At 33.1% G+C, this 12668-nt stretch overlaps 1 protein-coding gene across 5 annotated transcripts; it reads left to right on the top strand.

The window, feature by feature from the left end:
- The first annotated feature begins 2139 nt into the window (after nucleotides 1-2139).
- On the top strand, nucleotides 2140-7408 carry LOC112702539 (DNA-directed RNA polymerases II and IV subunit 5A). 5 transcript variants are annotated; one of them, XM_025753628.2, is made up of 5 exons: nucleotides 2140-2509; nucleotides 5050-5134; nucleotides 5279-5675; nucleotides 6696-6809; nucleotides 6918-7408. In XM_025753628.2, exons 3-5 carry the CDS (start codon nucleotides 5295-5297, stop codon nucleotides 7041-7043), a joined length of 621 nt encoding a protein of 206 aa, XP_025609413.1. In that variant the 5' UTR covers nucleotides 2140-2509; nucleotides 5050-5134; nucleotides 5279-5294; the 3' UTR covers nucleotides 7044-7408. The 5 variants fall into 5 exon arrangements, with proteins under 5 accessions (XP_025609413.1, XP_025609414.1, XP_072055256.1 ...); XM_025753629.3 differs by having other exon boundaries at nucleotides 2160-2509; nucleotides 5053-5134; XM_072199155.1 differs by having other exon boundaries at nucleotides 2162-3820.
- Nucleotides 7409-12668: the final 5260 nt, after the last annotated feature.

Raw genomic sequence — 12668 nt, 5'->3', positions numbered from 1 at the left:
AAAACTAATAAAATAACTATTTTATAAAGTAGGTAGGAAGTTAGAGAAATTCTAGTATTTGAAATTTAAATTAATTTTAATTACCAACATGTTTAGCTACAAATTTGGAATGTCTTTTAATTAAAATTTATTTAAATAATATTATTTAAATTTAAAGGCTGAATAAAGGCTGAATTTTAAAGGACACATAGCATTTTCCCCCCAAAAAAAAAAGATAAATAGGTTGATAATACATTTTCAAACGGTAATAAATCTTGTTAAAGTAAGCAAAAAGTTAAACACCCATATTAGGTGCATCTATCGTGATTGTGAAACCTTTGCTAGTTCCTCACTCCAGCGGTGCTTGTGCTTATACTTTTGTTGTGATTTTTTCCCAATTACTATACTTTCTCTGTGCAGTAAGTTAATTAAATTGACAAATAAAACGACAATATTGTTCACCAACTATATATATATATATATATATATATATATATATATATATATATATATATATATATATATATACTTGATAGATAATGCTAAATTTCATAAAATTAGGTTTGACCTCCAAAGTTTTATACAAGACGGGGTTGCTAAAATTGAATTTTATCGAGAGGCCACACAGTAGCTAGTAGGATTGAACTACTAAGGTAGTTGTCGGAAATTGGTTTTAATCCAAAATAAAGGAGCTTTCCTATAGGAAATATAGGCTGCTTGTTGCGTGAGTGAAGATGTTTGTAAATTGAAGGAAAAATCGTAGTTGAGGAAGAGATAAAATGTCTTGGTAAAGAAAACTTGTTTATGCCCCCACTAAGGAGCACAATGAGGTACATCAGGATCAAGTAATCTAATTGATCATTGAAATTGACAAATTGTACATGTCACACCCACTTTATAGGTCTTTGTGCAGGCAAACTACATTGTCAAAAAAAGCCAAAGCAGTGGCCCTTCATACTTGTTTGGCATCAAATTCGGCCATGGAGTAAGGCCCCTCCATGTGATAAATTCTAAGAGCTCACAAAGCTTAAACAAAGTGCTAGCTTCTATACCACAACTCTAATTAGTCTTGACTGAAATTCATGACTATGTGAACATTTTTGGACTTATGGTCTTACTGTGGGATAATGTGGACCAATTGGTCTAGGCTCCGTTTATTTACCAATGTATATAATTTGGGCTTTATTCTCAGGTTCTTCCCTTTATTTTTTTTTTAATCTTCGTTTATAAGTACATTCAACATTCGTAATCATTTTAAGCTTGAAGGCTAGGGTTAGGGTTCTTGAGCCACACCCTGATACTGAAAGTGCTATCTATCTATGATGTTACAAAATCCCTAATCTCTCACTCTGATAAAAAAAAAAAAAAAAAAAAAAAAAAGCTTGAAGGATAAAAAACGTTTAAGGAAAACATTTTCGAATAAACACAAGGGCAGTAGAACTGTAGAAGTGCTCATTCACCAAAAGCAAACTAGTATAATTTCAATTCAATTCAATACCCAAAAAAAAATAATAATTGCAATTCAATCTAATGGTAGATACTAATATTATCAACAAATCAGTATAAAATTGAAGCTCTTCACGTCGCAATGAACAAAAATGGGATTTAACTCCAAGTGACTTCAGTTGCTTAAGAAAATAAAAGTAAAGGTAAAAGCACTTCATAAATTCTCAAGAATATATATTATAAATTTAATTCATTAAAAGGAATTTATAAATATAATTTATAGCAAGGTATTTAATATTAAACAAATAAGTTAATGTATCATATTTTACCTCAATAAAATAGATATGATAAAATATTCGGTTTTACCAACGAATTATAGCTCAATTAACATAATTTTTTCATCCTCACCTAAAGATTTCGGCTTTGAGTCGCACTCCTAACTTTAAAATAAAAAAATCGAATTGGGTTCGAATATATTTTTACTCATAGTCATTAAACACAATTCGACTTGGTCGGTTCAACTGAAAATTCAGTTACTTATTTAGTTGTTCTGAGCCACCTTTCAAACTATTCAAGCATTGAACTCGGCAAAAATCGATTCGACCTGTTTGATTTTTATTAAAATAAGTGACCGGTCGGTTTTCAAAACTCGGACCGGATCCTGTTTAATTTTTTTTATTTTGGAAACGACGTCGTTTCCCATCCATAAAAAACCCTTTTGCCCTGGCCCCTCGATGTCTCCCTCCTCTGGTCACTCTCTCACTAAAGCACGAGCGATCTCATCTCTCTCCCTGTGGTTCTTTGGATCTCGCACAGTCGCACTCAAGCTCTCTTCCTCTCTCGTCTCCGGTTTCTCTCACTGCTTTCAGTCTCGCACTGAAGCTGGTCGTCGCATTCTGTGTGAGTCATCACCGTCTTGCACTTAGTCGCGCTCGCGCGCCTTTTTTTTCTGCGCTTGTCATCGCCGGCAACAGAAGCAGTAGGTCCCGGGCTGGTCGTGATTGTTGTCTTCTTGCTTCGAGTCTTGCCGTCAGCTTCCTCTCCGCTGTCAGCTTCCTTTGTGGAACCAGAAGCCCTAAACTTGGTGAGTTCCAACAAATTCTCCTGTTCTTTCTTTCTCTGTTTTGTTGCTGTAATTCATCAATGTACTTTGATTTTGTTGCTGAAAATATCACTGAATTAATTTTTTTGTTGCTAAAAATTATTCTGATGAATGTTATCTTGAATAATTTGTTATTGAAATTTGTAGCTGAAAATATAACTGAGCTATTTTTTTGTTGAAAATAATCACTGAGATGAATTTGTTACTAATTGTCGTAACTGGATCTTGAATTTGTTGCTGTCTCCCTCAAATAATTAATTAGCTAAATATTTTTGTTGCTGAAAGTCATCGCTGAGTGTAATTTGTTAGCGATTGAACCTTGAATTTGTTGCTGTGTTGCCGAATAATCATTTGGTTAAATTTTTTTGTTGCTAAAAATCATTAAAGTTGAATTTGTTACTGATTCATCGTTGAATCTTGAATTTGTTTGTCTTTTTGAAATAATCAGTTAACAAAAATTTTTTGTTGAAAATCATTAGAGTTGAATTTGTTGAAAATTGTTGCTGAGATGAATTTTTCTGTTCATTCTTTGGACTAGAATTTTAAAAATATCTTCCTCACAAACGTCATTAGAAATACCACTATCTCAAGAACAAGCATCGTCAAATGAATTTTGTGCATCATCAAATGAATTTTGTTCTCTCTTGATTATTTAAATTAAAAAAATATTTTGTATTATTGACTAATTCATTATTAATTTTGCATCATTAGTTATGTCCTATTAGTTATGTCCTAAGAATTGATAATTGATTTTTATTAATATGTTTATCAGTTGTAAAAACCGGATCAGACTGGCCGATCCGATCGAAAAACCGGTGACCGGTTATTTGGTCGGTTTAGTTGAGTAAATTGACCGTATAAGGAACAAAACCGGATAGAACCATTTGAACCGGCCGGTTTTGGGTTAAAACCGGAGAACCGGCGGTTTTGTGAAACTCGTCCGGTTTGGATTTTTTTTGTTTTTCCTTACCAAAAAACGACGTCGTTTTGTTTTTTTTTAAAAAAAAAAGCCCAAACCCTAAACGGCTACCCCAATCCCCAATACCCTTCCCCTGACCCCTGGACCTAGGCTGGAGCTCTCGAAGCCTTTCTTCCTCACCTCATCACACCAACGATTTCGAGTCTCTTCTTCCCCTCATCACACCAACACTCTCTTCCTCGCAGTCCCTCTCAGTTTCGAAGACTCTCTTCCTCTGCTTCGTCTCCATTGCGTCTCCTCCGTCGCTGCTGCGGTGCTGCCCTCTGTCGCTGCTGCGGTGCTGCCTCTCCGTCGCCAGAATCTGCCTCATCCAAGTTGGTCTCCAAACTGTGAAATCTGTTCTCTGTTTTTTTGAATTATTTAGTTGGATTTTAATTTGATTAAGGGAGTGAATAACTGATAGGTTAATGGCAGATTATGTATATATTGTTGAACTAGTTAATGGCAGATTGTTGATTTTTTTTTTCCTGATTTGTAGTGGTTATGGTTGTTTTTGTTGATGTAACATTGCTGTGAATTTATATTGCTGGATATGGAAATATTGAATAGCTGAATAGATTTTCTGGTTATGTTAAATTTGTTGATTCTTGATTATGAAATTACTAAATTTGTTGAACTTTTGATTGTGCATCTGTTTAGTGTAGTGATTGCTGGATTGCTGGATTTTTTTTTTATTAATTTTTGATTATGCCAATATGCCATTATGCCTGTTTGCTTTAGAAGAAGGATTGCTGGATTTTCTAGCAATTTTTATCGAAATTATTTGCTATTGAACTATTATGCCATTGTGCATCTGTTTAGTGTAGTGACTCTGTGTCTTTTTGTCGAATTATTTGCTGTTGAACTACTATGGTGTTGCTTTTAAATGTGTGTTGAATTGAATGGTTATTTTCAAGTTGAATGCAACCATTTTACTTGTGAGTTAAGTGCTTGTTATCCATTCATCAATTTCTCATGGCTATTTGTCTTAGTTAGGTACCAATGTTGCTCATAGTTTAAATCATTCGGCAAATTGAGGCTTGAAAACATGTCGGCAAAACTGGTTTTATGTCCAAAACAGATTTTAGTGAATGCATATATGGTTGCTTTTGTCTTGCCTAACAGGAACCCTTTGAATTGAACTGTTGGAAATAGGTTATGCTTCCAACATTGAACAATTGATGTGAATTTGTATTTTGTAATAGCTGTTGTTTTATACCTTTGCTATTATAGTTTTTATTTACGTGAAACCGGTTCAACCAGTAATTTATCGGTTGAACCAATAAATCAGTAAACCAATAACCTAAACGGTTTGATTACCGGTTCGGTTCTTACAAGTTATTGTTTATGAAGGCATGTATTTTAACTTTTAATTTTAATTTTATTTTTATAAGTTTATATTTTTATTTTATTATGATTGGGTTAATTGGATGAACCGTAACTCACCGGTTGAACCATGATTGGTTCAATTATCGATTCGATTTTGATAACTATGTTATATGTATATACCTGGTCTGGCCTGGCCCGTGTACACACTTTTATAAATCCTTTCCTTCAAATGCAGAAGACAGGCAGCGGCTACTCTGTGTGAAGAACATCTCTACGAGGATCACCTTTCTTCCAACCCTTTCAACCTTTTATTATTTATCGTGAGTTTTGTTCTCAGAATCATAATTTTGAAGTGCGAATTTTTTCTTATCTCGTAAACGTGCATGTCTTCCGAATCAATCTGCCATTTGTTCACGTTATAATATGCCCTATATTTTGTTGTTTGTTTGGTTTCTGGTGAACAGAGAAAGAAGAAAAAGGATGGTTCTATCGGAGGAGGAAATCAACAGGCTGTATAGAATTAGGAAGACGGTGATGCAGATGCTGAGGGACAGGGATTACCTTGTTGGGGACTTCGAGATCAAGATGAGTAGAGAAGAATTTAGAAGAAAATATGGCGAGAACATGAAGAGGGAAGACCTTGTCATCAACAAATCCAAGAAGGATAATTCTTCTGACCAGATCTATGTCTTCTTCCCCGAAGAAGCTAAAGTTGGTGTCAAGACCTTGAAGACCTACACCAATCGAATGAACTCCGAGAATGTTTTCAGGGCTATCTTGGTTTGTCAACAGAATTTAACACCATTTGCCCGCACTTGTATCAGTGAAGTTTCTCAAAAATTTCACTTGGAGGTTTTCCAGGTCTGTCTTTTACTATAAGTTTATAATGTACCTCTTGAGTCATATATTCAATTTCTACAATAGCTTGAAACATCTATGGAGATTCAATTTCTATTGATTGTAGGTATTAGGAGAGTGTAGTGAGCTTAAAGAAATGGAATGGAATGTGTTAGGGTTTAGGGTATTCATATGTGAAGAGATTGAGGGTGGAAGTGAGATTTGATTATAAGATAAATGTATAGTAACTTAGTTTCATCAAAGACCTAGTTTTCATCAATTGGACTATTATACCCTAGTATTCACTATTGACTATTGAGCCCAAGTTTAATAACGCATGATGGTTGAAGAATCGAAGCTATCCGTTCAACCAATTTTAGCAACAAAATAACCCACAATCAATAGAAACCCAATATTAATTAAAATAATTTCCAACATTCCATTCTCTTTTTTTTTTATAAAATATGGTTCCATTACTAACCCCAAATTGAGAAAACACAATTGAAAGTTTGATGGAGTAGGATGGAATCTTCTCTGTTATTTTATTACTAACCATTCCACTCTATTTCATTTTATCAAACCAAACAATGAAAACCAATTAAATCCCTTGGACTCTATTCCACTTCCCCTCAAATCACTAATCAAAACTACATTTATAAAAATAAAATTTGTTAGTTTTGGTGTTGAATTTAGAACATACTACTCATTAATAAACAACAGGATTTTATAGGGAGTCAGAGACTATTGTCCTTGTGTTTAGTCTTGCAAACTTAGAGATAATCAATACAGTTCATAATGGTGGGAGCTGCTTAAGCTTCACATTTACCCGTATTCTTTAAACTTTTTTTTTTTTTGTGATTGGAAATTTTCACCAAGAGATATATGTGCAAAGGAAATAGTGTATTAATTATTTCTTTAGATTATCCTTTCAATGGTTAAGATTTTCTTTTTTTTCATTTTCTTTTGTATTATGTTAGTTTTGCTGCTAGAAATATGGTTGCTTCTCTTTGTCAATTACAACTTGTAAGAAACCTATTGATGCAGGAAGCAGAATTGCTGATCAACATAAAAGAACATGTTCTTGTCCCTGAGCATCAAGTACTTACTGATGCAGAGAAGAAAACTTTGATTGAGAGATATACTGTGAAAGAAACTCAAGTATGTTTAATTTTGACTTATATATTTAATTCTAGAATTGTACTACAAATCTTGCAACATATTAACATGTTACTTCAACCCTAATATATATGATGGGGTTTTCCTCAGCTTCCTAGGATTCAAGTTACTGATCCTGTTGCAAGATATTATGGATTGAAGCGTGGACAAGTTGTTAAGATAATCCGGCCAAGTGAGACTGCAGGCAGATATGTTACCTACCGATTTGTTGTATAAGAATTTCCTTCAACGTCCTGACTATATTTATGGTACCATATGCCCTCTATCGATAGATATTTATGAGAGCTTGAAGCATGGACAAGGATAAAGAACCGTCTTTTTCTTTTGGGTGTACTCTTTTAGCTATCAGTTAGAAGTTATTGTTGAACCTTAGTAGTCAAACTAAGACATTCTATACTGCGGTGGTTAGTTTCCAATGTTCCGCAAAACCCGTCTTTAACTGCACGAATTCTTTTGGTTGTGCGCTCTCGGTGGGTTATTCTGAATATCGGAAAATATGGTGACTCGGATTCCGCATAAAATGGCATCAGAATAGGATCCACTAATAACTTTTTTTAATTAAAATATTTTCTTTCAATTCATTATGTTTGTCATTTTAACTTGATCTTGTCATTATAACTTGGCTGTTAGGTAAAAAAATATTAGGATTTTCATGACTCAAACAATTATCACTTACGTTATTGCGCATAATATGGTCTATGCCGGTAAATGATTAAAGTTACTAGACCAGGTTAAGAATGGTTGACAGGTGTTTGTACTACCAGATTCAGTACTTTGTATTAGAGATAAAAATAAGAAAAGAAAAAGATGTCAATACTATTTTTTGTCATGTATTTTTTAAATTCTTAGGAAACATAATATTAATTTGTTTTGGAAGTAAATTATCATTTTTATCCACAAAAATTTAAAATGTTGATAAATTTATCTACGAGAAAATAAAACTGATTTTATATTTCAAAAAATATGTGTCAAACCTCAAAGTGGTCTTTAAATTTATGAAGTGCATCAATTTCGTCTTTGATTTTTCAATTACATTATTTATATCTTCAAATTGGTAAAAATACACTTATTTAGGATAGACGTGTACCAATAATTGATTTAGAACATATGCATAATTTATTAATTTTTAATTCCAAACTATTTACTCATGTAAATTAAAATTACCTTAATAATAATTAATTACAATTAATTATAGTTAATTTGGTTTAATCAATTAAATAAACGATAATGTTAGGAAGATAAAAGCGGCTAATCTTATTTTATTTAGCATTCATTAATTATTGTTAAGATTAATGAATGTCAAATAACTTAAATTTTGACTGTTTTTGGATAATTTTTTCGTTACTAAATATTTTCATTAAATAAAATAAAAATATCATTGAATTTGTCTGAGTGCTACTTCGGATGGTGTAAACTGAAGGCCTTGACGATACCTTTGCGGCAATGGCATAAGGATAACTTTGGCGACATGGATAAGAGACTAAAGAGGTTTGAGGATGAGATCAGGAAGCTTGACAATATAGTTAGTGATGGCATCTATGATGGTACGACGGAGGCTAGAAGGAAGGCATTGGTGAGCTTTTGTGAAAAGTGGTATATTAGGAAGGAAATTCACTGGAAGCAGATGTCTCGGTCCAAACATGCTAGGAACATGGATAAGAATACCAGATGCTTTCATAACATCGCCTCGACTAGAAGAAGGAATAACAAGATAGAGCTCTGATGATTCATGGACAGCTTGTGCGGAATCAAGCAAGAATAAAGGTGGCAATTAGGGGGTTTTATAAGGATCTGTATCGACAAGAATATACTCCGAGGATTGGTGTTCGGGATGGTTTGGTGAAGCAGATTGATGGAGCTGAGGCTGAAGCTCTAAAGGTTTTGTCATCTATGGAGGAAATCAAGGAGGCAGTATGGGATTGTGAATCTTCTAAGGCCCCAGGTAGTGATGAATATAATATGAATTTCATTAAAAAATGCTGGGAGGAGATTGGTCAGGAGTTCAATGTAGCTGTGATGGGGTTCTTCCAAAGTGCTAAGCTACCAACTGATGTGAATGTCACATGGGTGATGCTAGCTCAGAAATTTGTCGGGGCTAAGAAGATCAAGGATTTCCAGTCGATTAGTATGGTGGGATGTGTGTATAAGGTGATTTCGAAGATATTGGTGAGAAGGATGAGATCAGTTATGCCGGGCTTTGTAAGAGAGACTCAGAGTGCGTTTGTGAAGGGTAGAAAAATTCATGACGGCGCGCTCATAGCATGTCAGACGGTTCATTGGCTCAAGACGCGGCGAAAGAAAGCGACTATTATCAAGCTGGATTTTCAAAAAGCTTATGATAGAGTTAGATGGAGTTTTGTGGATATTGTGCTTCAGAAGATGGGGTTCGGCCAAAGATGGAGGACTTGGGTGAAGGAGTGTGTCAGTACGGCCACTATATCAGTCCTGGTTAATGGGTCACTATCCAAGCCGTTCAATATGGAGAGGGGCCTAAGACAAGAAGATCCTCTTTCTCCTCTTCTGTTTGTGCTTGTGGTCGATGTTTTGCATAGGATGTTGGGAAAAGCCGTCAGGAACAGGCGCAGTAGCGGGGAGATCATATTGAATTGTCACATCTACAATTTGCAGATGATACTATCTTGTTTTGTCCTCTGGAGACAGCGACAATTGTGAATTATAAGAGGCTGTTGCGGTATTTTAAGCTGATGTCTGGACTGAGCATCAATTTTGATAAGTCGAATCTAATTTCGGTAAATTGTGAGCAGGAATGGGTAGATCATGTGTGTGGCTTACTGGGGTGCAATCAAGCTGTCTTACCTGTAAGATACCTCGGGGTTTCGCTAGGAGCAAATTCGCGCTTGGTGAAGACTTGAAAACCAATCATAGATAAGGTGGAAGAGAAACTCAGCTTCTGGAAAGCGAAGGTTCTAAACAAAGCTGGTAAGCTTATCCTCATCAAATCGTTACTGAATATCCTACCAATCTATTACTTAAGTCTGTACAAGATGGCGAAGGCGGTTGCTGGCAAGCTGATTGCATTACAGAGGAGCTTTATATGGTGTAAGGAGGACAGTAACTATGGTATCCCTCTAGTTAAGTGGGAGGTGGTACAGGCACCGAAAAAGGCTAGGGGTTTGGGAGTTGGGGATGCAATTCTTAGGAACACAGCACTTTTGTTTAAGTGGTGGTGGCGGTTTTTAAAGGAGGACTGCCCATTGTGGAAGAAGATTATTTACTCGTGTAACAAATTGAATCCTAATTTAATGCTAGCAAATCAGACTTTACCGGTAAAAGGAGGGCCCTGCAAAGACATATGTCAGCTAAATATAAAAGAGCAAAGGATAAAGAAAAAAATGGTTAGTGGCTTGGCGATGGAAGTAGGAAATGGAAGAAGAACTCTTTTCTGAGAAGATAACTGGGTCTAAAGTGGTCCTCTGAAAGCGAGTTTTCCAAGGTTCTTCTCTATTTCAAACCAACAAGGATCTGTGATTGGGGATTGTGGGTCTTGGGATGAGTTGGATTGGATTTGGAATTTCCAATAGAGGAGAGAGATGTTCCAATGGAAGTTGGAACTTGTTCATCAACTTCATGAGAGGTTAAGGCCAGTGAAACTATCAACTGGTAGAAAGGATAATGTTGTTTGGAAGTTTGATAATAAATGTGTTTTTTCTACTAATTCTTTTATGCAGGTAATACAATCGGAGACTCTATTTGACGAGATTACGAGCTATAGTTTCACAAGTTCAATTTGGAGAGGAGTGGTACTTCCAAGAATTGAGCTTTTTGGATGGTTTGTGCTAGTTGGTAGAGTTAATACTAAAGGAAGGTTGAGTAGAATAGGCGTTGTTTTTAACCGTGACAATATATGTGTACTGTATAAAAAGGAGATAGAATCTGTGCAATATTTATTTCCGTTTTGTGAGTTAACATGGCAGGTATGGTGTGCTTGGTTGAGGTCTTTTGATAGAGTTTGGACTATTCCTAGAACCATTAAAGAACTGTTTCAGAGTTGGACTGGCATGCACAATAGAAAAGAAGCGTAGAAGACAAGGCTGACTGGGTTCTTTGCAGTGATTTGGAACATTTGATTGGAATGCAATGCTAGAATTTTCAATAATAAAGAAATAGGTGTGACTTGACATCTACAAAAAAAATAAAATTCTCATAATCACTACTAAACCTAAAAAATCCTTAATTTTATAACAATCACTAAGTAGTAACTAAACAAAAACCTAAGAGCATTTTTAATCATAATTGGCATAGTCGGAAATAGAAAAGTTAGTACCATTTGGTCTTTTTTCTCTTAATGTTTCTGGTGCGTGCTCGTCGCTGTTGTAGTATGAGTTGCCTTCTTTGAGTAAATTAGCAATGAATTCCTCCAAACTTTAATTGAGCGAAGTCTTAACCGCAATTACATTGCCGCTCTGCTAAGACTTTTTAACTCTCTTAACGTGCAAATTCTTTTATATTGAACAACAAACGAACTTGACTCTTCATATTTCAATTCATGGAGGGTTTTTAATTTAATTTTTTTTATAAAATTAAATAGTTTAATCTGAATTGGCATTTAAGAAACACATCACTCACAATGACATTGTTAGCATAGACCAAAATTTTTCATGTGTGCACTTAATCTAATGAATCCACACATCAATGGCCAAAAGGGTAAATGTATCTGCCAGAGTAAATAAATATTGTATACGCGTAACTCATTAAATAATTTAAGTATAATCGTGTCCAGCGTGTGAACTTTTAAATGTATTTTTGTCTATTCTTCCTTTTATTTTATATTTATTTAAATCCGTTGAATCCGATTAAACTTCAATTAAATTACGAGTTAATAGTCAAATTCATTCTTGAAAGATCACCTATTTTTCAAATTAGTTATCAAAAGATTTTTTTAGTCATATTAGCCCTTAAAATATAAAATGTAAGTTAAATTAGTCATTCTGTTAGTTAGATGATAACGACATGATGACGTGTCAGGTCAATGACACCTAATATGCCACGTATCACTTGACGTGTAAAAAAGTTATTTATAATCAAAATAGTCTCTGAAAATTTAGACGTAAGTCATTTTCATCCTTAAAATTTTAAAAATTAATCAAATTAGTCCTTATATAAATTTTTTTATTTTTCTTCATAATATTAAATTTGAAGTATTTTTTGATAGTACTAATTTTAATATTATTTTTTAGACCTTAATAAATAAAATTTTTTATATAAAATAATAAAAATAAATAAATTATTATAAAGTTATTTTGTCATTTGTATTTTAAATTTTATATTTTCAAATTGTAATTTTTTATAGTAATATTTTTTTATTTAAACGATTTTATCAAATTATTGTTAATTATATATTTAAAAATTTAATATTTTAAGTTTATAGTTTTTTTTAAATAACTACTATATTTATTTAGTGAGATATAAAAGATTAAAATATTTAAAAATAACTACTATATTTATTTAATAAAATTCAAAATATTAAAACTCTAATTTTTTAATATTTTAAAATAACTACTATATTTATTTAGTGAGATATAAAAGATTAGAAAATTTAAAATAACTACTATGTTTATTTAGTGAAATCCACAATATTAAAATTATATTTTGGATTTTACTAAATAAATATAGTAGTTATTTTAAATGTTTTAATCTTTTATATCTCACTCTATAAATATAGTAGTTATCTTTAAAAAATATATTAAAATATTAAGATTCAACAAGTGATCTTACAAATCGGTTTTTCAATTATTGAGTTCTACCATATATATTAAATAATAATAATAATTATAATTTTAAAAAATTTAAAAGATTTAAATTTTAAAATAAATATTATAT

This window comes from Arachis hypogaea, chromosome 7, assembly GCF_003086295.3.
Source record: "Arachis hypogaea cultivar Tifrunner chromosome 7, arahy.Tifrunner.gnm2.J5K5, whole genome shotgun sequence".
Classification (NCBI taxonomy): Eukaryota; Viridiplantae; Streptophyta; class Magnoliopsida; order Fabales; family Fabaceae; genus Arachis; species Arachis hypogaea.
Note: the sequence above shows the minus strand (reverse complement) of the source record. Positions and strands in the feature narration are given on the sequence as shown.